General features: G+C 56.0%; 2 protein-coding genes across 5 annotated transcripts; both read left to right on the top strand.

The window, feature by feature from the left end:
- The first annotated feature begins 2,337 nt into the window (after positions 1 to 2,337).
- On the top strand, positions 2,338 to 20,348 carry TRPM2 (transient receptor potential cation channel subfamily M member 2). 3 transcript variants are annotated; one of them, XM_015638335.2, is made up of 33 exons: positions 2,338 to 2,530; positions 3,872 to 4,136; positions 4,470 to 4,555; positions 5,007 to 5,175; positions 5,600 to 5,780; positions 6,183 to 6,349; positions 6,900 to 7,080; positions 7,684 to 7,745; positions 7,929 to 8,129; positions 8,479 to 8,581; positions 8,786 to 8,907; positions 9,868 to 10,218; positions 10,611 to 10,748; positions 11,368 to 11,497; positions 11,767 to 11,912; positions 12,043 to 12,155; positions 12,289 to 12,502; positions 13,068 to 13,186; positions 13,520 to 13,652; positions 13,789 to 13,960; positions 14,220 to 14,403; positions 14,584 to 14,762; positions 14,890 to 15,022; positions 15,133 to 15,220; positions 15,791 to 15,878; positions 16,214 to 16,365; positions 16,854 to 16,930; positions 17,021 to 17,122; positions 17,228 to 17,314; positions 17,476 to 17,581; positions 18,088 to 18,189; positions 18,656 to 18,772; positions 19,050 to 20,348. In XM_015638335.2, exons 2-33 carry the CDS (start codon positions 3,942 to 3,944, stop codon positions 19,173 to 19,175), a joined length of 4,524 nt encoding a protein of 1,507 aa, XP_015493821.1. In that variant the 5' UTR covers positions 2,338 to 2,530; positions 3,872 to 3,941; the 3' UTR covers positions 19,176 to 20,348. The 3 variants fall into 3 exon arrangements, with proteins under 3 accessions (XP_015493821.1, XP_015493820.1, XP_015493822.1); XM_015638334.2 differs by having other exon boundaries at positions 12,286 to 12,502; XM_015638336.2 differs by having other exon boundaries at positions 2,339 to 2,530; positions 9,868 to 10,113; positions 12,286 to 12,502.
- Positions 20,349 to 21,016: 668 nt separating this feature from the next.
- Positions 21,017 to 23,932, top strand: LRRC3 (leucine rich repeat containing 3). 2 transcript variants are annotated; one of them, XM_015638337.2, is made up of 2 exons: positions 21,017 to 21,177; positions 22,530 to 23,932. In XM_015638337.2, the coding sequence occupies exon 2, from the start codon at positions 22,543 to 22,545 to the stop codon at positions 23,407 to 23,409; it is 867 nt and encodes a 288-aa protein (XP_015493823.1). In that variant the 5' UTR covers positions 21,017 to 21,177; positions 22,530 to 22,542; the 3' UTR covers positions 23,410 to 23,932. The 2 variants fall into 2 exon arrangements, with proteins under 2 accessions (XP_015493823.1, XP_015493824.1); XM_015638338.2 differs by lacking the exon at positions 21,017 to 21,177 and adding an exon at positions 21,365 to 21,541.
- The last annotated feature ends 581 nt before the right edge of the window (positions 23,933 to 24,513 follow it).

Raw genomic sequence — 24,513 nt, 5'->3', positions numbered from 1 at the left:
GAGGCCATTTTCTCTTTTCCTGTTCTCTGGAAGCAGAGCCCAACCCCTCTCCAGCTGTCCCCTCCTGTCAGGGAGTTGTGCAGGGCCAGAAGGCCCCACTCTGAGCCTCCTTTTCTCCAGGCTGAGCCCCTTTCCCAGCTCCCTCAACCATCCTTAAAAGGCTTGTGCTCCAGACCCTTCACATCTCTGTTTCCTTCTCTGGACACAACTCTTCTCCAGCAAGAGGCAGGGGGATGCCTGGGCCTGCTGCTGCAGCACCCTCAGCTCGCTGAGAGCTGCAGTTGCCCGGGCTCCCCAGTGTGTTGCTGCTGCTGAACCACAGCAGCCAAATCTGAGCCACAGCAGCCAAATCAGTGCTGCAGCATCCACTGCCTTGGCTGCTGTCCTGGCCCAGTGTTGCTGCTGAGCACATTTCCCAAGGAAAAGGGATGCTGTGTTCGTTAACTTGAGTGTTGTGGCTAATGCAAGTTAAGTGGCTGCAAATCCACTGGAGAAGCCAGTTCATTTAGGGCCCAGAGCATGGGAGGAGGAAAGCACCATCCAAAAGGCTTTTGTTGCCAGTGATGGGATATGAGGTTCCTCAATAAAAATTCATCCATGCCAGCCAAGGTGCCAGGTTGGGATGCAAAGCTTGGAGTTACAAGTGTAAATATTTATTCATGGGTATGAGATGTCCTAACCAAAGGGGGGCACCCAGGTATGGTTTTTTTGATGTTCTTACATGCATCAAGCATTCAAGTAAAAGAGAACTTGACTGAGCACTGACACCCACACTAACAGATCTCCAGTAACAGTGAAACTCGGCAAAGCCGCTCTGTTTCTGCTTGGCGATTGATCCAGGAGTCCTCGAGTCCCTCTGGCTGTGGTGACTGACCTATGACACCAGACAGGGCTGGGAGGGTCTCAGAGCCTGGGGTGCTGTGGTACCTTGCTCATCCCAGGGATAAAGCTGTTCTTTATCCCTTGGGGACTGCTCTGAAAGCAAAGTGCTTCTCTCCAGGGCCGGGCTGTTTGTTTTACTTCAGCGCGAACAATATCGGAGTCTGCAATACTCCAATACTGCAAAACTCCACTGTTTCTTCACATCACAGTGTTTAATTTTTATATATATATATATATATATATATATGTAAAGTTTCTATACTTTAGTAATATAAAGGATGATTGATAGTTAGGGAAGGGATTTTTCATCACATTTGCCTAGCCTGCAATGCACCTGGTCCTCCATCAGTACCACTGGGCTGCCATTCCTTTTGGCACCATCCATCCCCTGAGCAGCCCCTGCTTATCACATCTGCTGTCACACTGTTCATGCCTCAAACACTGATATAAAGTTTTGCTCATTATAACAAAAACTGTATAAAGAAGCTACAACCAAAGTAGCCTCCCTGAAGATACCTGACTGGGACTTTGGACTGAAAATCAAACTGCTGAGATTAGATAAAGGGAAAACCCATTCTTCAATCACCTGAAACCAGTAAGTAAACAAGGAAAAGAATGTGAGGCAACCCCAGCAGCTGTGCTAAGAATCGTCTCTGGCTTGCTTGGGGGTGGGGGGAGGCAGTAGCCCACAGACCCATTTGCTGGGAGCAGGTTTGCACAGATTTCCCCCCAGCCGAGGTGGGGAGAGGAAGTTTGGTGTTGTAACCTCTGCTCAGGGGCAGTGAACCCATCCTCCCTTACCCAAACTGGCTGTGGAACCACCAGCCCTGGGAATGCCACATCCACAAGACATTGACATGAGAGACAGCTGAGGGCGTGCCTTAATCCATCAAAGTCCCCCCAAAGTGCCCTCCGGAGTCATTCCCAAAGCCTTGCACCACAGGACTGCACAGGATGCTACAGACCCAGAGTCTGTTGTAAGAGACAATGGCAAACTGCCCCCACACCCAGTGAGGTGCTTGGATTTTCCTAACTGGCCTGAGCAAATATTAACCCATCAGATTGTTTGCTTTTTGGGGAGACCTTCACCACCAAGAAGATCAGCTGGAGAGAATCAACAGAACATCACTGGGATCCACAAAGCGCTGATATTTTCCTTATTCTGTCCCTGTCATTCTCTTTCTGTCAACCCCCATTTATTTCTTATTTCTCTCTCTCTCCCCCACATTTCCTACCAAATAAAAACCCATATTATTGTCACTGGCACACTGTGTTTGCACCTTAATTCGGGCAGAGGCGTTTCTAGCAACCTTAGCAGTGGCATCCTGACAGGTGCCTGGAGGGGTTCGGGTGCCTAGTCCCTGGCGGGGCTGCAGGGATGTGCCAGGGTGACTCAGCCACTCTAGCAAAGTCGGGACTCGCCCGGGCGCTGCAGCTTCTCGGCAGGGATCGCTTCTGCAGCCTGATTTGCTGGGAAGCTGCCAGCCGACTGCCACCTCCTCCTCCTCCCTGCACGCAGCTCTCCGCTCATCGCCCGTGTCTCCAGTGATAAAATGACCCGCAGGACTAGAGGGACACGGGGCTGAATCCCCATGGCAGGAGAGGAGCGGAGGAGCCGGTGATGCTGCCGGAGGATGCGGCACGGAAGGTACGGGCAGCCTCGCTGGGGTCGTGCCGGCGGTGGGCAGCGGGGTGGGCAGGTTCACGGGCAGGATTCAGCCTTGCTTTCCGTCCTGGTGGGTGCTGTGACCACCCCGTGAGACCGAGGGACCTCCTGACCCCCTCAGACTGGGAGGTGGGCAGCGGGAGAGGCTCTGTCCTTGTCCCCTTAAGGACAAGGGTTCCAGGTGTTGGGGGGACCTGGGGTGGGAGCCTCTCCTGCAATGTGGCCATGGCCCAAGCCCCCACGAGCCTGTCTGCCTTGTGAGGCCACGAACAGGAATTAAGGGCGCATTTGACCTTATTTCAACGGCTCTTTCTCCAAAAATCAGATCTGCTGGGCATTGTGCTGATGCAGAAATCCAGTCTGCCAAAATCTGCCTCCCAAGGTCAGTGAGGCTGTGTAGATCCCAGGAGGGAGGTCAATAAAATAGCTTTTCCTTGCTACTCCATGATTTAGCATCAGCACTCCTTGTTCCCACAAGGACTCCCCACCCTAGGGTGAAATGCAGGATTTGGCTTGAAGAGAGCAGACAAAATCCTCCTTAAACACAGACCCCACAGCTTGGCCAGAGCATCACCTGGGTCCAGTGCTCCCTCCATTACCTAATCCCAGCTTTCCTGAGAGCACACCATCCCCCTTGGGCTCCAGAGATCCCAGGAGCATTTCCACCTTTACTCCAGCAGCTCTCCCATCTCAGCAAAAAGGGGGCTGTGAGCGTTCAGGGTGGTTGAGGAGTTTTGCAGCCCCTGCTTGCAGAAAGCCCATGTGCATCTTGGGGCTCTCAGGGCACCTTTGCAGGGGACACAGGGCTCCTCCACAGAGTCTCTGCAGCCAGCATGTCCATATTCCCAGATTTTCCATGCAGGGCTATGCTCAGGCTGCTCACACAAGAGACCTAGTTTCTGCTCTCCCTGCTGCCAGAAATATCTCAGCTGCCTGCAGTGGAGAGCAGGTGAGGAGAGCTACAGGCTGGCAGGCTGAAAGCAGCAGGGCAGTTTGTGGACATGGAAGGGCTTCCCCAGGGAAGCGTGGTGCATGCTGAGGTGGTCACCACACACATGGCCCCTGTGTCAGGGCTGTGGTGAGGGGATGGCAGGTTCCCCATGGACCAGTCTCCACCCAGGCAATGACGGATGAGGCACCTCAGTGCATTTAGTTCACGAGCATCCCTTTTATTTTGAAGACCAGGTTGGATGGGGCTTGGAGAAACCTGGCCTAGGGGAAGGTGTGCCTGCCCTTGGCAGGGGGGTGGAAGGAGATGAACTTTAAGGCCCTTCCTAATCCAAACTGTTCTGGGATTCTCTGGTTCTCTTCCACTGCCCTCAGGATGGGGATGTTCAGGAGCTCCCAGCCTAGAGTGGAGAAAGGAGGCTGAGAAGCACAAGACAAAGGGGCCATGTCTGCGCGTGGCCGGTGTGCAAAGGTGCTCCCCTCTGAACTGAACAAGGTGTGCCCTGAGAGAGGAGATGAGCCTGCCACACATCCCAGGAAGATGAGCGACTTCGAGGTGGTCCCCAACCTGCAGCAGAGCAGTAGCAGCGTCTCAAGGAGCAGGCGGAAGGCACATTTCCCCACTGGCACCAATGAAAAGGCAAGTGCAGGATGTGCTGGAAGAGGGGATGGTTGGGCACACACATGGAACAGTGTTAATGAGTGTCTCAATAACAGGAGCATTAATAACTGATCAGGTTAGTTTTAGGGACAGACAGAAAACCTCCAAGTATCTGAGGCAAATGGCCAGCACCCGTATCCCTTCTTGTCAGAGTACATCTGGCTTTGTCCTTGCAGAGAGTGATGGACCTTTCATCCTTCACACCCAAAGAAGGACCCAGATGTGCTCCCATCACCATGGTGTCTGGCTCCTGGCATAATTTCTGGCTCTTTCCAGAAACCTGACCCCTTGCTGCTTTTCTCACTCCACCAGGAAAACCTCATCTCCTGGATTCCTGAAAACATCCGAAAGAAGGAATGCACCTATTTTGTGGAAAGCTCCCAGACATCAGATTCTGGGTAAGTGAGACACTCCCTTCTTCCCTCCCCTTCAGGAAAGCAGAAGTGAGGGTTGGTGGTAAAGCTCCAGCACCAGAAAATCCCATCTTTCTGTCACAGGGATTCAAAACTTCCTTTTTAACTGGTTCTTCGGCATGTGGTGAGGCATCACACGGCTGAGATTCTGTGTCCCAGTGAAAAACATTTCCAATGCTTTTGCAGGAAGTCACTTCCATCCTAAATGTTTTTGTCTTAAATCTCTACTGGCAGAAATATTTGGACTTTTCCCCTTAATTTCCCCCTAAACATTGTCCTTGTTTCTGCACAGGTTCTGAGCTGGAGGAGCAGCTGGGTGGGAGATGTGGGGCCCACATTGTTCCTAAGGAGAACAGCACCTCCTGCCCAGGCTGAGGTTGGGCTTTGCCTTTTGGCTTCCAGCTGCTCTCAGCGAAGCTGTTGGTGTGCTTTTCAGGAGGATTGTTTGTGAGTGTGGCTATCTCAGGGAACAGCACCTGGATGATGCTGCCAAACCTCCCATCTACCTGGGGAAGGAATGGGATCCCAGCAGGCACATCCAGGAAATGCCAACGGATGCCTTCGGTGATATCCGCTTCACAGGGCTGGGACAGAAGACAGGGAAGGTGATCTGTTTGTCCCATCTGTGGCTGCATGGGGAGCCAGAGTTTGCCATGGCAGATGGTACAGGAGCATTTCCCTCCTGAATGAGAGGACAAGGTGGAATTGCCCCAAAGGCAACAGTGACTCAAGCAGTGGAGGGGTTTAAACAGGACCCTTAAACCCTTTCTGAAACCACAAAACTCATGATTCAAGGAGTGGTTGTTCCCTGTCCTTGCTCTTAGATTTGCCTGGGGAGTGTTTGCTCCCAGGAAAGCAAATGGGAATAGGGTCATGGACAAAGACCTGGGCCAGCAGCAACACAGCTCTGCTGCAGAATGGTGTTGGGAAGCCTCTTGGGCGGGACAGGAGGAATTGTGTTGGAGGTGTCCTGTTACCCTGACCCCATTGTTTATACCTAAAATGTGTGCATGATCCCTTTTTTGGTAGTATGTGCGTGTCTCCTCGGACACCCCTCCACGGGTCATCTACCACCTCATGACACAGCACTGGGGCCTGGACGCTCCCAACCTGCTCATCTCAGTCACCGGGGGAGCCAAAAACTTCATCATGAAGCCAAGGCTGAGGAACATCTTCCGGCAAGGGCTGGTCAAGGTGGCCCAGACCACAGGTAAGAGACCACAGAATAATAAAATCACAGAATCATAGAATAATTTGGGTTGAAGGGGACTTTTAAAGGTCCTCTGGATGCAGAGGGTTCCCCTGACCATGCCAGGTTCAGTAAGCTGGGCTGTTCTGGGGATGCTGAGCTGTTTTAGAAGACCTGTAGGTCCCTACCTGGACCATGATCACCAGGGATGGGCTGCTCCAGCTCAGTCGCTGCAAAGTGAAACACTCAAAATGAGCTGGACTCAGAGAGGTACTGAAGAAGGCATTGCCTGTGCAGCCAGGACAGGGAAGAGACATCTTCTGGGGGGATGGAGCACCCCAGGGACCCACAGCCATATGGGGGAGGCTGGGAGATCACTGTGGGCAGAGCCTCTCCCTTCCCACGCCCCTCTGTGACCCCCAGGAGCCTGGATCATCACAGGGGGGTCCCACGCTGGTGTGATGAAACAGGTGGGAGAGGCAGTGCGAGACTTCATCCTGAGCTGCAGCCACAAGGAGGGCGAGATTGTCACCATTGGCATTGCCACCTGGGGGACCGTGTACAACCGCGAGAGCCTTGTCTGCCCCATGGTGAGCCAGGCACGGCCAGACAGGGGATTGCTTTGCTTGTGCCTGGGCTGCTGGGGAAGTCCTGCCAAGGACTGGGGTGGGAGCAGGTGCTTCTAGATGTCACTGTGGCTGGCAGCCCTGGAAAACCCAACTGTACCAGGAGTGACGGTCTTAGAACTTTAGAATGGTTTGAGTTGGAAGGAACCTTAAGGCTTGCCTTGTTCCACCCTCTGCCATGGGCAAGGAGCCTTTCATTAGAACAGGCTGCTCCATGAACCATCCAGCCTGGCCTTGAACTCTTCCAGGGATGGTCCCAAGCTGGTATTTGCTGAGAAGTTCCTCCACCCTAGCCAGTGTCTTGAGTAGGTTTTGTGCTTCTCCTGGGAGGACTCTTGTAGGTGTGAAGGCCAGTGGAGCATAGGGCAAGGCTGACATGAGCACTGTGGGGACACAGGGACAGTTTGGCCAGACTGTCCCCACATGCTGACCCATTCCTGTCCCCACATGCTGGTTACTCAGGCTGTCTGCTGCTCCTCTGCCAGGCATCTCCCAGAGTGTGTCCTCCTTACAGGGGGGCTTTCCTGCTGAATATGTGCTGGATGAGGAGAACCAAGGCAGCCTGTCGTGCCTGGACAGCAACCACTCCCACTTCATCCTGGTGGATGACGGGACCCACGGGAGGTATGGGGTGGAAATCCCCCTGAGGACCAGGCTGGAGAAGTTCATTTCAGAGCAGACCAAGGTGAAAGGAGGTAACAGCAACACACAGGGATGGGCCATGCCCCTGGAATGGTGTCTTTCCTGGGCTCCAGCAAGAGGCTGTGGCTTCCCCAGAGGATCCAGGCACGGGGTCCTCTGCACAGGCAGAGGACTGCCGTGATAAATGTGGAACCTTGTTCCTCTGTGGCACAGATCAAAGAACCTTTCTCTGCCAGACTTATGTGATCACAAAAAGAGTCCCCAAACCTTGTGATGCTGAGCTGATCAGGGAAAGTAATTTCTCCCAAAGGGCCAGATCCCAAGGGAGCTTCCAGGTGTCATTTTCTCACTGTGCAAACAGTCTCCTGTCATAACACATGTACACATGTGCTCACAGAATCCCAGAATCTCCTGAGCTGGAAGAGACCCATGAGCATCCTCAAGTCCAACTCCTGGCCCTGTGCAGAAAAACCCCAAAAATCCCACCATGTGTCTGACCTGCCACACCAGATAATCACTTTCCCTCCCCTCTCCTGAGGCCTGATGTGTCAGGGACATTGCTCCCACTTTACCTTTCGTGCTCCACCACTCAGAGGAGACCTATGGGGGGGATCAGCCCCTATGAGGAGGTGACCCTGGATTTTGCTTCCCTGCAGGTGTTGCCATCAAGATCCCTATCGTGTGTGTGGTGCTGGAAGGAGGCCCTGGGACTCTTGATGTAAGGAGCTGCTTGTGGTGAGCTGAGAAGTGGGGGCAAAGGAGGGACAGCTCCTTCCCGGGGTGCTGCTCTCAGTGGTGCCACTCTGACAGGAGTGCTGGGAGCAGCAGTGGGGTCTCAGGCTCAGAGAGGGTCTGCAGGTGTCTGGGTGGGATCCAGAACAACCTCCCCACTCCATTGCAGACCATCTACAATGCCATCACCAATGGGATCCCCTGTGTGATTGTGGAAGGGTCTGGGCGCGTGGCCGATGTCATCGCGCAGGTGGCCAACCTGCCCGTGGCCAGGATCACCATTGCCTTGATCCAGAAGAAACTGAGCATCCTCTTCCACGACACCTACGAGCTCTTCACTGAGAGAAAGCTGGTGGAGTGGACCAAGAAGGTGAGTCCGTTGCAGGCTTCTCTGAGTTTTGGGAGACCAAAGAGGTCCCAGAGGTCCCAGACTATGAGCAGCAAGGGTCCCAGTGGGAAGTTTAAACCTCTTCTGCCCCCAGCCATCCTCATCACTGTCCTGGTGGACACCCCAGGGGCTCAAACCCTGCTCCTCCACTGCCTGCTCCCTTTGGGCAGAGAGGGAGTGTTTGTGACCAGCCCATGACGGAGGACACAGCCCAGGGGTTCTGCAGGGGATGGAGGGGAGTGAGGAATTGCCCTGCACGGTGCAAGGGCCTGTGGGAAGCACCAGGGAGGAGACACTGCTGCTCATTGCTTGCCCACGGCTCTTCTCGTAGATCCAAGACATAGTGCGGAGCAGGCAACTCCTGACCATCTTCAGAGAGGGTAAATATGGCCAGCAGGACGTGGATGTGGCCATCCTCCAGGCCCTCTTCAAAGGTGAGGATGGGGCCCTCTCTGGGAGGAAGGGACAAGGTGAACAGTCACCTCCTACTGATACTTGACTTATGGGGTCACCAAAGAAGTCCTCAAACCTTGTTACTGGGGAGAGATGATTTTAGAAAAGAGCCACACATCCAAGGAGGCTTCCCTGTGGTGTCTTCTCACTGGATGATCCTGTGTTCTAACACATGCAATTTGCAGCATCCCGAAATCAGGACCACTTTGGTCGTGAGAACTGGGACCACCAGCTGAAGTTGGCTGTGGCCTGGAACAGGGTGGACATTGCCCGAAGCGAGATTTTCACAGATGACCACGACTGGAAGGTATGGCCATACCTGTGCTGCTTGTCTGGTCAGGCTTTACAGCTTGTCAGGCCTCTGGATAAGGAGGGTGCTTCTCACCTTGGCTGTGCCTGGGGAGAGTTTTAAAGGGATTTCTCTTGGACACTGAACTCCCAGAGCATTAACTGGGGCTGTTCTTCAAAAGTGCTCTCAAAAACCCAAAGCAGAGCTAAGCACACATGAAGATTATTGGTATTTTGTTCAAAACCAGTGTTTTTAAAGACCCACCTGGAACCTAAAATACCTCTTGACAGTTCTGCCCTGTGGTCACTGCTCAAATAGCAATTTGTCTCTAAACTCACCTCACCCAGCCTGGTGCTCATACCTTATTACAGAGTAAGGCAGGGACCAGCTCTGCCCTCCCATGTCTAATCCTGCTGTTGAGAAGTTGAGGCTGAGCAGGGTTGTCTGTCCTTTTTGACTGGACTGTGGAACTTGGAAGGGTTTTCCCTATTTCATTCAACAGTTTGTGTTCCCCCAGCTCACACACCTTTGATAAGACTGGGAAAGGCTGGTGAGAGCTAGGAACCCAGAAGTGAAACATTTGAGGATCTGTGTCCCATCCCTAGAAATGCTGAAGGTCAAGCTGGCAACCTGGACACCTGCAAGGTGTCCCTGCCCCTGGCAGGGGATTGGAACGAGATGAGCTTCCAACCCAAACTGTCCTGTGATTTTCTGATATTCATGAACTTGGGATAGGTGGTCTCTACCCTACCCATCCCTCTGCCCAGCAGCCAAGGGGGCAGAGGTTTCCACTGCCAGAGCAGAGTGCCCTCTTCTAACCCCTGGGAATGTCCCACAAATTTTAGTGCATGTCACATGCTCTTTCACATCCAGAGACTCCTCATGTGCTCAGGGACAAAATCTTTCCCCAAGTGAGGAGCATGGTAGGGTCCTGTTCTGGGACCACAGAGCCCCTCACCTCTGCCTCTGGCCTGCCAGCCTGCAGATCTCCACCCCGTGATGGCAGCTGCCCTGATTTCCAACAAGCCAGAGTTTGTGAAGCTGTTCCTGGAGCAGGGAGTGTGTCTCAAGGATTTTGTCACCTGGGACACCCTGGTTTACCTCTACGACAACCTGGCCCCGTCCTGCCTGTTCCACAGCAAGCTGCAGAAGGTGCTGCTGGAGGAGAGAGAGCACACAGCCGGCTCCAAAATGCCAAGGCTCCAGATGCACCACGTCTCCCAGGTGCTGCGGGAGCTGCTGGGCTGCTCCACACAGCCGCTCTACCCCAAGCCCAAGCACACGGAGCGGCCCCGGCTCTCCATCCCTGTCCCACACATCAAGCTGAATGTACGCATCCCCAGGTTACCTGGTGAGAGGGTGGCAGCAGGGAGGGGACACTGGCTCAGGGGATCCAGCTGGGTCTCTGTCCTCTTGTGTGCTCAAAAATCATACTGAAAGTGCCTTAAAGCCCTGCCCAAGCCATATGCCCTTCATTCCAGGCGCAGCTCCCACTTTCCTACACCTGTAGCACTGCGTGGATGTGTGATGCTGGTGGGCAGGATCCGGTGGGGTGGGTGCATAACTCCACCTGATTCTAGCCCTAGAAAAAGTGAAATTTGCAGGATGAGTGAGTCCAGTCTTGGCCACCCCTCTGTCTTTTCACGGGTGGTGGAGGCAGCACCAGGGGTTTGAGAGGATTTGTGCTGGGCAAGCAGGTCTGAGCATTGCACACCTTGCAGGTGCAGGGGTCAAGCCTTCGGTCCCTCTACAAGCGCTCTGCTGGCCGAGTCACCTTCACCATGGACCCCATTCGGGACCTGCTCATCTGGGCTGTGGTCCAGAACCGCAAGGAGCTGGCAGAAATCATCTGGGCCCAGGTATCACAGCCCAGAGCTCTGGTCACACCTGAGGGGCTCATATGGAGTCAAACCTTGCAGCCCCAAGGGGAACAGTGGAATCTGCTGGGATTTGGGATAGTGGGAGAGCTGTCCTGAGCCTGACCCTAGACAAACAGGAGACAGATAGCCAGCCTGAGGGCACTTAATGTCCATCCCCAGCCCCACCATGAAGCCAGATCCCTCCCCTTCCTGGCCAAAACAGGTAGAGGGGGTGTTCTGGGCCAGAAGTGGGCTACTCAGGCTGAGAGAGCCCACAGGGACACGGCAGCTGGGATGGAGAAGGCTTCCACTCATAAAGAGCATTCCAGAACAAGAGGCAGCGTGGCTGGTGGCACAGTGGACATGGCAAGGAGTCGCTCTGCCCCATCAACCAAGGCATCCCACAAAGAGGGCAGGGTTGCTCCCATATTCCCCACGGCAGTGGGTTATCCAGAGGTGAGCTTGGCTCAGCCCTTGTCATGGCAAGCTGTCCATCCTGAACACCGATCTGTTTGGGACACCCTCCTTCCTTCCCGTGGGAGCTGGGGAGGGCTTGTCAAAGCTTCTGGGACTTTGACAGACAGAGTGTCCCTGCTTTCCTCATCCTCTTCTGTGCCAGAGCCAAGACTGCATGGCAGCTGCACTGGCCTGTAGCAAAATCCTGAAGGAGCTGGCCAAGGAGGAGGAGGACACGGACACCACTGATGACATGCTGGCCCTGGCTGAGGAGTACGAGCACAAGGCAATCGGTGAGCAGAAGGGCACCGGCATCACAGAGCTGCTCCTGCACCTCAGAGCTGCTCTTGCACCCTTAGGGCTGGTGAGCTTTACCCAGGAGATGTCTGGGGGGCGAGAAATGAGGGTCCCATCCTCACAGTTGGGGATTATGCTCCAAAGGCAGTGCCTGTGTGGTGGTGGCAGTACAGGGAATACCATTGTGTGGTGCAATATCCTGATCCTGCTCAGAAGGGTGACTCTGTGGGCTCAGAGCTCAGCCTCCTGGTACTGGCCCTTCCAGGTGTGTTCACAGACTGCTACCGTAAGGATGAAGAGAGAGCCCAGAAGCTTCTCACCCGTGTCTCTGAAGCCTGGGGGAAGACAACTTGTCTGCAGCTGGCGTTGGAGGCCAAGAACATGAATTTTGTGTCCCATGGGGGTGTCCAGGTGGGCTCCCAGCAGTGGTCCGTGGAGGGAATGTGCCCAAGTGGCCCCAGGATCCAGAGTTCCTCGTGGGTAGCCGTGGGACTCTGCCCTTTGGCCTCTGTAACCATCACTCCTTTCTCCCTCTTCACAGGCTTTTCTAACCAAGGTCTGGTGGGGGAAGCTGTCTGTAGACAACAGCCTTTGGCGGGTGATTATGTGCATGCTGTTCTTCCCCCTGCTCTACACCAACCTCATCACCTTCAGGTACTTGTGGCAGCTGGGACACCCACACACTGCAGCAGGGGTTTACTCCAGCCTCACCCTGTGCCTGGCTGGGGGAAGCTGCCGTGGCATCTCCCTGGGCAGCCGAGCCCACATCCATCCCTGCTCCCAGCAGGGAGAAGAGGCTGCAGCCCGTGGGCTGCCTGGCGCACCTCCGAGCCTTCTTCACAGCACCCATCGTCATCTTCCTCATGAACATCCTCTCTTACTTCACCTTCCTCCTGCTCTTCGCATACGTTCTGATGGTTGACTTCCAGCCGATGCCGTCCTGGCGGGAATACCTCATTTACTTCTGGCTCTTCTCCCTGGTGTGCGAGGAGACCCGCCAGGTGTGGGCAGGCAGAGCTGAGGCTGGGAGGTGGAAGAGCACGCTCTGGGTGCTCCTGCAACAGCTCAGGTTCCCGTGCTGCTTCTCACGACACCACCTATTCTGAGAGGTCCCAGCACGTGGAACCACCAGATCCCCACCTCTGAGGCTGGGGATTCTCCTTGGCTGCATCTGGCATGGCCCTGTATATTTGCAGAAGAAAATGCTGTAGGGCTGGTGGGCTTTTCCCAGGAGGTGTCTGGTGTCTGTTTTGAGAATGTCAAGAGATGGAGGGAGCTCTTCCTTTGGGTGAATTCCCTGATTTTGCTTGATATTTGATATTTTTCTATTTTTGCTTCAATATCTCAGTGCTTTTCTCCTCTGGCCTGAAGAGCCCCAATGCCCCAGGTGTCCCCACATTCCTTGCCAGATGTCCCCATGCTCCTCCCATGCCCCTAGAGGAAACCACATGGGCTCAGGTTACCTTTGGGTCAGCAAGAGTGTCCAGTGATGGCCAGATGATCTGTGTGGTCACTCCCCTCTGTGAAGCACATGAGTATCTGACAGCCAGCCCCTTTTCCCAACAGCTCTTGTATGATCCAGATGGACTCGGAGTTGTGAAAATGGCTTCTCTGTACATCAAGGACTTCTGGAATAAGCTGGATATTTGCGCCATCCTAGTCTTTATTGCAGGGCTGACTTGCAGGTGAGCTGCAGAGTTCAATAGTGTTTTCCTAGAATCATGGAATTCTATGAAAGAATTTTTCCAACTCAAACCAAGACTGGTTAGGATTGGAAGGGACCTTAGAGCTCATCCTGTTCCACCCCATGCCATGGTCAGGGACATCTTCCGCTATCCCAGGTTGCTCCCAAGCCCTGTCCCACCTGGTCTTGGACACTTCCAGGGGAGGGGCAGCCACAGCTTCTGTGGGCAACCTGTGCCAGGGCCTCACCTCCCTCTCAGTAATTCCAACCTAAATGATTCTATATGTTTCTATGGTGGCATTGAGGTGTTTCCTTTCCTCTCTTCCATGCCCAGGCTGATCCCATCAACATTATATCCTGGGCGCATCATACTGTCCCTGGCTTTTATCATTTTCTGCCTGCGCCTGATGCACATTTTCACTGTCAGTAAAACCCTGGGGCCCAAGATCATCATTGTGAAGCGCATGGTAAGAGCTCCCCTCTGTCCTGCTGGGGTGATGCTGGGCCATCCTGCTAGAGCAGCTGGATGTGCCACCCCCGTTATCCCATCCTGGTGTGGGGCTTGCTCCAGGACACAGCTGTCCTCCCACTCTGTCTTTGCAGATGAAGGATGTCTTCTTCTTCCTCTTCCTGCTGGCAGTGTGGGTGGTGTCCTTCGGGGTGGCCAAGCAGGCTATCCTGATCCACAACGAGGAACGTGTGGAGTGGCTTTTCCGTGGCGTGGTCTACCATTCCTACCTGACCATCTTTGGGCAGATTCCCTCCTACATTGATGGTAAGGGACACTGCCTGTGACAGCGCATGGCACGGGCAGGGTGGCCGTGACAAAGCTGATGTACCAAACTCATGCCGTGTCGGCCCACGGAAGTCCCACAGAGCTGGCAGAGAACAGTGCTCCTGGGATGACATAGATGGAGGTCAAATCCCTGCCTGGTGCTAAGCTCCCTGGATGCTCTCTGCTTTCTGAGAGCAGAACGTGCTCCCAAGACACCCAAGGTTTGGCCACCACGGAGTCACGCTGTGCTCGCCCACAGGGGTCAACTTCAACATTGACCAGTGCAGCCCCAACGGGACTGATCCCTACAAGCCCAAGTGCCCAGAGACAAATGCGGACAACAAGGAACCCATCTTTCCAGAATGGCTGACAGTCATCTTGCTGTGCCTGTACCTGCTCTTCACCAACATCCTCCTCCTCAACCTCCTCATTGCCATGTTCAAGTGAGTCTGGGGGACTCTAGATGTGGTGGAAGTAGTGGGATCCACTAGGGCATTATAGATGTGGCAGAAGTAGTTGCAGGTCAGGGCTGATGAGGGAGCTGGGTGGAGCTGGGGACACCATTCAGAAACAATGTGCCCCCTCATCCCCACGGCATGGCTGACACCTGGGCTGTGCCCCAGCTACACCTTCCAGCAGGTCCAGGAGCACACAGACAAGATCTGGAAGTTCCAGCGGCACGACCTGATCCAGGAGTACCACGGCCGCCCACCCGCACCGCCACCCCTCATCCTGCTCAACCACCTGCAGCTCCTGGTCCAGCGTGGCTTGCTCCACCGGCCAGCCATGCACCACAAGCTCAGTGAGGACCAGAGTCCCCCTCCTGCCCTTTGCCCCCTCCTCAGGCACATGCCGAGGCACAAGGCTGTGGTGCTGGGGTTTGGGATGCCCAGAGACATGACAGCACTGCCATCCCCTTTCTTCGGCAGAGGAGAAGCTGGAGAAGAACGAAGAAGCTGCCCTTCTGTCATGGGAGATGTACTTGAAGGAGAACTACCTGCAGCACCAGCAGTGCCAGGAGAAGCAGAACACGGAGCAGATGATCCGGGACATTGCGCAGAGGTACAGCTGCTCCTGAGAAAGGAAGTTCCTTCTGTCCTTCCTGGTCACAGAAGAGTTGGGATCAGTGCAGGGGTGGCTGCTGAGGGTGTTCCAACCTGCACTTTCTCCAGGGTTGATGTACTGGCAGAGCTGCTGGACTTGGATCAGGTGAAGAGGACGGGGGTAGTGGAGCAAAGACTGGGCTCTCTGGAAGACCAGGTGAGGCAAAATCAGGGCAAGTACCCAAGAAAGGTGAAATTTTTCCAGGACCTGAGTCAATTAAACCTGAACACAAAATGTCTCTAAATGAGTATCCTTTGAGACATTTTGAGTTTCATTGCCATTAGCATTTGAGGGGAAAAGGTTTATAGGAAAAGTTCTGTTTGACTCCAAAGTAAACAGGATGCAGGTGGGAATTAGTGGGATGGGCCACTGCCTCCACTATCACCCAAAGAGTTAGAGCTGACCTAGCTCCTCTCCATGGCCTGAGAGGGCCCTCCAGACCTCCTGGAGATAGAGACAGTCTGTCCCCTCCCTCTGGAGCTGCACGAGCAGTGGGGTGCCCAGGGAGCCAGCCCAGCATTGGCATATCCTATTTCCATCTCCCTTTCCACCTGCTTTGTAAAAATATTTCCCTGGAGAAGGTTTTCCAAGGACACAGCCAGGATCACTGCTGCCTGCAGGGCACGGCAGTCAGCACCAAGGGCAGCGGTGCCTCCTCCCAGGGCTGGATCCCGTGGTACCTGGGGGGCAGCAGGGCTGGGGGTGACCCTCTCCTGTGCCCTGCAGGTGCATCAGAGCGCCCAGGCCCTCAGGTGGATGATGCAGGCGCTGCGGGGCAATGGCTTCAGCTCAGGCGAGGATGTGCCAGCCATGGGTAAGCGGAGCCTGACTCCTCCCCAGCAGCAGTGGGGAAGCCCAGGGCCCCGGGCCGGGGCTGAGAAGCCCCTCACACCTCTCTGTCAAGCAGTGAGGCAGAGGTTCCTTTGGTCCTGGGAGGTTTGGTGTCTCTGTGAGGCCTGTGAGTCCATTCCCACCGTCCCTGAGGTTTAATCCAGGATCTGCCAGAAGGGAAGACGGGGTCCACGACCCCAGGGGATGTCAGCATCCCCATAGAGAGACCCAGCCAGCCCCCTCAGCAGAGCCCCAGTCCACAGTGCTGGACTTAGTGCCCTGCTTTGTGGGACCCTGATGTCTGTGTCTGCCTCACAGGCTCCTCCAAAGCCTTGGAGGCCAAGGAGATTGACCTGAAGGGGAAGCCCGAGGAGAGCCGGCCCCCATACCACGTGCTCGCCCGAAACCTCCTGTACCCAGGGTCTCACACCCTCCGCTTCCCTGTGCCGGATGAGAAGGTGCCCTGGGAGGTAGGAGCTGTGATGTTGGGCAGTGGGGCTGGGAGGAGGAGGAGACTTGAGGCATGTTCTGACAGTGGTGGGAAGAAGAACCCATCATCCCATTTGAGAGCTGTTGTCCTTCCCAGCCCTGGGGTCATTGGCTTCCCTTGGAGTCACTGCTTGAGGCTCCCCCAAAGAAAAGAGCATCATTCCTGCCAGGATCTGCAGTGCTGGGAATGCCTGGGGATGCTTGGTTCGACACAGAGGGCACGACCACCCACCTCTGCATTTCCTGAAGCACAGTTGGCTCAGGCTCAGGGACAGGATCCAGCACTGGCTTCCATGGGGGTGTGAGCCCTCCAGCCCCCATCAGAGCCTGAAGCATCACCTGGGGAGTGATGCCACAAGCTGGGCAGAGGAAGAGACTGGGCCATAAGGTGTCCCTGAGGTCCCAGTCCCTGTCTGCTGTCACAGCAGGGGCACAGGCTGGGGCACTGACACAGCCATGTGTTGTGCAGGTGGATTTCCCACTCTACGACCCCCCTGCATACTCAGCTGATCACAAGGACATGGCTGTGCAGGACCCCTTCAGCCTGTGAGTCTCTCCCCATGGCTCCCCAGTCCTCCACCCCTTCCCTGGGTGGCACAGCCAGCCCTCCCTGCCGGGCTACCTCCCACCCTCTAGCTCCTTGGAGTCTCTCCTGAAGATCAACTACAACACCATGGATGGGCTGATTGACCGGCAGAGCTTCCATGGGCTCTACGCTGTGCAGGATGGGCTGCCACTGTGAGTGCCACGGGCACACAGAGAAGCCAGGGGTGCCCAGGCACATGTTATGGGGCACAGAGGGTGTCTGGAGCTGCCCCAGTGCCCTCACTCTCACCTTGGCAGGAACCCCATGGGCAGGACAGGGCTGAGAGGTCGTGGGAGGCTGCACTGCTTTGGGCCCAACCATGCCCTGCACCCTGTTGTGACCCGGTGAGTGTGTCCTGCTCCAGCATGGGGCTGAGGATGTGGGGTGGAAAAATGGGCATGAGGTCACCTCAGAGACCTGGCCAAACCCTGCACTGCCAATGTGACCACTGCTGGGCAGAGGGGAGCCAGGTCCAGCTGCAGCATGACAGGGACCTCTCTCACAGCTGGAGGAGGAATTTGGATGGGTCCATTATAAGGAAGAGCCTGAAGAAGATGCTGGAAGTCCTGGTGGCCCAATACCCCTTGTCAGATGTCTGGGCTCTGCCTGGGGTAAGAGCTGGTGCAGAAGGAGCTGAGGAGATGGGAAGGAGGGAAGGAGGGAAGGAGGGAAGGAAGGAAGGAGGGAAGGAGGGAAGGAGGGAAGGAAGGAAATCCCACAGAAAAGGGGGAATCACAGGCATGTTGCAGCTATGGCTGAGGAGGTACCTCTGCCCCTCCTGAAGAGCATTTGCATGCCAGGGCTGCTGGGGAAGCAGTGGTCTCCTTACATTCACCCATTCACCCTGACCTGCTGTCTCCTGCCTCTCCCTCCTCCCTCTCCACAGCTTCAATCCTCACATCCTTCGTGTGAGCCTGTTAAGCCATTGGCAAAGCATCCTTTGTCAGACATTGGATCAGGCAATCTCAGAGTGCTTGGGCAGAGCTGAGGACTTTGGGCAGGACAGGGAGGATGGGAGGCACCAGCAGGCCTTGTGGTATCTTCTGCAGTGGTGGCAGGGAGGGAGGCTGCAGTGTGCTGATGGCAGCCCCCATAGCTGACATCTGCTTTGGCACAGGGGTCACTGGAGCCAGGCGAGACGCTGCCACTGAAGCTCAAGTGGATCCTGCGCCGGGAGTTCTGGCCCCAGTTCCAGAACCTGCTGAAACAAGGCACTGAGGTGAGGGACACGTGGGTGTCCCTGTGGTATGGGGGCACAGGAAGGTTCGGTGGCACGGGGGAGTGTGGGCATCACCCTGCCACGGGGACACACGGGTGTCATGGTGGGACAGGCACATGGGGACATGTGGGCATGACGGTGTCACAAGCATCACGTGGGGGGCCCAGGGTGCAGGAGCAGGGTGCATCACCTCTCTGCCATGGCTCCCTCTGAGAGGAAGGGCTGGGAGAGGTGAAGATGTGCCATAATTCACATGTGGGGGTCAGGGAGCAGCCCAGAGACCCCGGGGGAGGGCTGCCCACACCAATGTCTGTGCCTGCAGCAGTGACTCCTCATGGCTCCAGCTGCAGTGGAGCAGGGCTCTGGTCTCCAGCAGGGCAGAGGACCTGCAGGGCAATGTCCCACCCACCCCCAGGGTGCCCTCAGAGAGGTGATGAGGGCTGCTCAAGGGCATCTCCATGCACAGGTACACAAGGGGTACCTCGACGACCCACGCAACACAGACAACGCCTGGGTGGAGACGGTGGCCATCAGCGTGCACTTTGACAGCCAGAACAACGTGGAGATGAAGCGTCTGAATTCGGTAAGGGGCTGTCACCCCTGTGGGCTCCCTGGCCTGCCTCACAGCTGGCCTGGGGCAGAGGAGCCAGCTCTCCAGACCCATATCTCTATAGGACTGGGATTCTTTGGCTGCTTGCAGTGGGGGAAGGACACAGGGATGAACATGGAGTGGCACCTCAATGTGTGCCCCAAAAAGAAAGGGCAGGAGGCTGGGGACTAGAGGTGCTGTTGAGTGTGGCTGCCATGGCCCCTTGCTGGCAGCACATGTGTGACATCTGTCCCCTTTCTGCCCCTTGCAGTTCCTCCAAGGCTGTGACCCGGAGCTGTGCATCCGCTGGCAGGTGCTGGACAAGAGGATCCCCCTGCACACCAACCACAAGGAGCTCCTGCACAAGGTCTCAGCCCTTTTCGGTGCCTACTACTGAGGCCTGGTGCACAGGCCAGGGCTCCTGCTGCCCCAGACCAGGTTCTGGCTGGGACCTGCAGCTCCACCCCAGCTTACCTGTGAGAAGATGGGAGCTGCTGGAGTTGAGGTACTCTGGGTGCCTCTGGTAATGTATATTGCAGGTGTCTGGGAGGAAAAGTGTCCCCTCCCTGGGGGCATGGGCTGCCTGGGCAGTGCATCCCAGTCACCTGAGCCACCAAGTTCAGCCCCAGCTTGTGTCTTGGTGCTTCCACATCTGCTCACAGCACTAGGCCAGAGCTTGGGCCACACAGAGCCATAAGGCTTTTCTTGTGAGATGGTCCTTCTGTCCACTCCATCCTTCTCTTGGCTTTGGGGTGGGCACTGAGGGCTCACCAGTCCCAGCTACCCCTCCACCAGAATATCCATCACTGCTCCCTGCTACTGCTCTGAGCCCTGGCAGCCCCACTGCCACAGATCCCAAAGGATTGCTCTGGAGAAGGCTTGGAGCTGCTTCTGTGGGGGCTGTATCCATTTCTCTGGTTGCCTCAGACCAAACAACATAGTCCTCAGCTGCGGTCCAGCACTTCTGAAGGTGTGAGCAGTTCTTGGCTTCTATACCTATGGTTTCCCAGCTCTGCACAGGCCCACCTACCACGCCCCAAACTGATACGTGATCCTGCGTGTGTATCCTGAGTGCTGGCTTGTAGCTAATCCTCCTCTCTCTGAAGCCAAGGCCCCAGCTAAATGTCACCTGCCTGTCCCCATCCCCTTGTGCACATGGATGGAAAGTGGCAGCTTGCTGGGACACAGGTGATCCATGCTCTGTGGTTCCTTGGGCAGGTGGGGACAGGCGAGGGGACATCAGTGTGTCAATCCCTGCTTTTTAGGGGTCTTTCACTCACATTTTGTGTTGCCTGCCATGGGGAGAACAAGGCACAGTGGATACATTTTTTGATCATCCAGAAGAGTCCCCCGGTGCCGTGTTATGCCTGGGACTGCTCAGGAAGGGATTTAGGTTCCCTCACCTTCTCCCAGTGGATCAGACACTGGCCAACCAAGGCTGCTCATCCCACACTGGTGGCCACCACAGCACAACTGCAGTTTCACCAGTGATGCACTGGGGTTTGGCAATGGGAGGGGGCTCAGTCTGGCAATGTATTCAACCCAGCTCAATAAACCATGTATTAAATAACTGCAGGCTGGTGGTGTCTTACAGCTGTTTAACCAGCGGCCATTCCTGGAGGCCATGCAGGCTCTTTGTGGAGGCCATGCTTGGAACAGACTTCCAGGAAAAGCCAAATTCCCACCCCAATCTTGTACAAACTCACTTTGCTTGTAGTCTCACCCCCAGTGATGGCTGAATCACAGAACGGCTTGGGCTGGAAGGGACTTTAATGATCATTTCATTTCAAGCCCCCTGCCATGGGCAGTAGCACCTTGCAGCAGACCAGGGTGCTCGAGATGAACTGTTCAGAGTTGATTTGGGAGCTGTGCTCCAGAGTGATGGCATGGCACCTTCTCCCATTGCTCCTGCACTCTTTGATGTCCAGGAGACCATCTGCTGAGAGCCCACGTGGGCTGGGGGAGGTCCAGGCCGGGGAGGGAAGCTCATGCCTTACAGCAGCTGATGAAGCTGATGAAGCTGATGAAGCTTCTAGCCCAGACGGCAGCCTCCAAAAAATTGCGGAAATCTCATTAGCAGCACTTAATTTCTGCACACTGGGGCTCCGCGTGGTTCCTCTCCCGCAGCCCCCTGGGGGTGTTCTCCGGCTGTCCCATCACCCTGTTCCCCTGCTCCCCCGCCCCCGCTCCCCCGCCCCGCCTCCCGTTCCGCACCGCCCTCGCACCACCCGGTGATGCTGCACCGGGACCGCCCGGCCCGGGGAGCCGCGGGAGCGGCCGCAGCAACAGGTGGGGCCGGCCGGGATCGCGGCCGAACCGCCGGCACCGGCACCGGGACCGCGCTGACACCGGCACCGCACCCAGAGCCGGAGAGAAGCAGAGCCGTCCCGGCCGAGTCGGTAAGGGACCCCCGGGCTCCGGGGCAGTGGGGGGCGGTGGGGGTCGGCCGGAGGCTGCGGAGCTGTGCCGGGTGCCCGGCCCCCGGCGGGGCCGGAGGGCGGGCAGGAGCATCACCCCCGCACACCCCCGAGGTTCGGGGAGGCTGCGACTCCTGAGGGGCCCTCGGAGCCCTTCCACGCAGTGGGAACCGGCATGGAATAACGAGTCCTTGTTCCCCCGGAGAGACAGACCTGTCAGAGCTGTTAGAGCCCGGTACATTTTGCAGGGCCAGAGGGATTCCCGGGAAACTCAACTTCATATCCCCGGGCAGAATCCACAACTCGCGGCAGGGCAGCGGACAAAGCTGCAGACAGTATCCTTCAGGTATGAGCCTCCCTCCGGTGTGAGCATCCCTCTGTGGTACCCTGAGGATGGTCACACCTGAGGCATGCTGCTGTTACCAAGGGAATGCCTTTAGCAGGAGGATTCTGCTTCACCAAAAAGACAACAACTTGGTGCCCATAATGACATCGCATGGGACATTTAATTCCCATTAGAAAGGTTCCCTTGGCCTCTCAAATCTCCCCTCAATGAAGATCTCTTCTCGCAAGCTGGCCCAGGCAGCAAGGAGGGGCATGAGCAGCACCGAGGGCAGAGGAAAGGTGTCCCACCTGCTTCACCTCCTGCCTTGCCCCTGGCAGCTCTGGGGTGTCCTTTGGGGTTCCTATATCATCCTATTTACCGTGCTAGGCAGTGGCTTGTCTCTTCACCTCCTGCCCCCAGAGTCAGGCTGGCAAACCATACCCTTTGTTTACTTTAAAAAACAAACTCACCTCCAAACACTTCTTTGGTGAAACCCTTGGAAACCTGACTTGTACCAGCTCAAGGACCAGAAGGGAAGTGAAATGAAAGCAAGGAAAGCAAAAGAGCTCCGCATCTTGTTATTTAAAATCTTGGTGATGATTAAGTCAGTCTGATGTTCCTTAGAGTCTGACTCATCATTTTTTTTAAACAGTCAGGCTTGGTGAGATAGGAATTTACTGCTGATGTTCTAAAGCAGCAAACTACTGCATCCCCCATGGAAACTGGTAGCAGGATGGGGCAGAGGCTCCCAGGCCCATCTCCACACCCCATCTTGCAGCTCCCTTTGTCCACCTCAGTGGTCTCTGCAGAGATAGGGGTAGGGGAGCTGAGGTTTCTATTTCTAATTAAACCAAATTAAGCTGTCCTGGAAAAGATATCCAGTGTCACTCCACCCTTGTTTTCCAGACTCACGAGCCCAGCCCCTCACTCCTTTACCAGGGCACATCATACACAAGGCATACCCAGTATTTCAGGAAGTAACGCCGTGTCATATCCCCTCCACCCACAGCTTCCCTTCAGTGATGGGAGAGGCTTTGCCAGAGCGACCAGAGGCCGTCCTGCTGCCCAGGAGCTGCTGCCACCCCCGGGGAGCTGCCAGTTGCCATGCTGAGCTGGCTGGCTGCAAGATGACCCTCACCACCACCACACCAGCCACCAGTGTGGCCCAGGCCTTCTTCTGCCTCCTGCTCTGCATCCCCTGGGGCAGCTCCTGCCCCCCCAGCTGCCAATGCACGGAGTGGGCTGGGGCGAAGGCTGTCCTATGCAGCTCCCGGCACCTGGAGGAGATCCCCAAGGACATCCCCAGAGATGTGGTGTTCCTCAAGCTGGATGCCAACAGCATAACCAGGATCCCCAGCAATGCCTTCAGGCATCTCTCCCACCTGGAGGAAATCGACCTCTCCAGGAATGCCATTGAGAAGATCGACAGGGCAGCTTTCAAAGGGGTGGCAGCTGGGCTGCGGACCGTTGACCTCTCCAGCAACCGCATCCGCAGCATTCCCAAGGAGGCCCTGCTAGCACTCAGTGCCAAGCTCCGGCTGGCTAACAACCCCTGGCATTGCGAGTGTGCCTTGCAGGAGGTGCTGTGGGAGGCACGGCTGGACCTTGACTCCGTCCAGGACATCACCTGCCACACAGCCCCGCGGGAGGAATACGTGGGGAAGCCGCTGCTCCAGGTCCTGGATGCCGGCGTCAACTTCTGCAGCGTGCGCCAGAGGACCATGGACATGGCCATGTTCGTCACCATGTTCGGCTGGTTCGCCATGGTCATCATCTACATCATCTGCTACGTCCGGCACAACCATGAGGACTCCTGCAGGTACGGGGACTACCTGAGGTCACTGCCGAGCGCCCAGGCCCACGCAGAGACCACCAGCACTGCCCTGTAGCATGGGGCTGGAGCTCCAGCTTCCACCTTCTTCAAAGGCAGCCGGTGACCACCTGGTGGGCATCAACGCTTCTTGGCGGGACTCCCCAGTGCTTTCTTCAGACAAGTGCCACCACTCCCCCCTCCCCAGTGACACTGGACTGAGCGTGAGCAAACTGCCTAGGGGAGGATGCCAGGGACACCCCATGTGGGCCTGTGTATGGAGACCAAGTTCCTGGGGACAAACATCCCCAGCCAGACCCTACCGGAGCTGGGCTCGCAGGGAATGCAGCCCCAGTCCCATGCTTGTTTCTGGCAGGGAGAGATGAATTGTATGGCCAGGAGATCCCTGGGGTGCAGAGGGTCACTGCAGAGGGGTCACCCCATCCTGGCCCCAGTGAGGCATCAGCCTTGCAAGGGCAGGACATCCTCCCCAAGCCCCCTCCCCACCTCGCGGTGCCTTGGCAGCCTCTGCCTGCCTCCAGTAATGTGGGGGCAACTCCAAAACCTTTGTTTCCTCAATAAAGCCCTGCACTTAGGAAAAACCTTCAGGATTTGTGCTGTGCTGGGAGCTGGGTGTCCAAGGAGGGTGGTGGTGCTCAGGGGGCTTATCCTAATTCAATCTCTCCCAAAGCAGACCAGCCTAAATTCAATGTACCAGCATGACTCCCATTAGTTGTCATCCCCTCCCATCCTCAGCTGAATCTGCCTCCAGCAGGGACCAGTTGCCCAAATACATCTGGTCTTGCCTTATCTTGCCCTTCCTCGGGGCTAAATTAGAGTTGCTGCTCACAGCTCAGTGATGAAGGCAAATCAAATTCTCCCTTTTCTCACAAGGGAAAAATGGTCCTTCCTGGCAGAGCCAGCTGCAGCTGCACTGAACAGGGAGAGGAGGGAGGGATGCAGAAGCTCACCCTGCAGGTCTGGACCCTGGGAAGGCTCAGGCTGTGACTCCCCCAGCCTTTCTTGATGGGGCTGGCACCTCCTGAGTGCTCCCCGGTGCCAGGGTGGGTGGCCAGCTCAGCAGGAAATCTGGCTCTGGGGAAGGCTGAGAGGTGTTCTGGGACACTCGGGTGAGGCAGTGTGTTCTGGGTGGGGGGAACAGAAGGGCACCCTCACCCCAGCA

Source organism: Parus major, chromosome 9 (assembly GCF_001522545.3).
Source record: "Parus major isolate Abel chromosome 9, Parus_major1.1, whole genome shotgun sequence".
Lineage (NCBI taxonomy): Eukaryota > Metazoa > Chordata > Aves > Passeriformes > Paridae > Parus > Parus major.
Note: the sequence above shows the minus strand (reverse complement) of the source record. Positions and strands in the feature narration are given on the sequence as shown.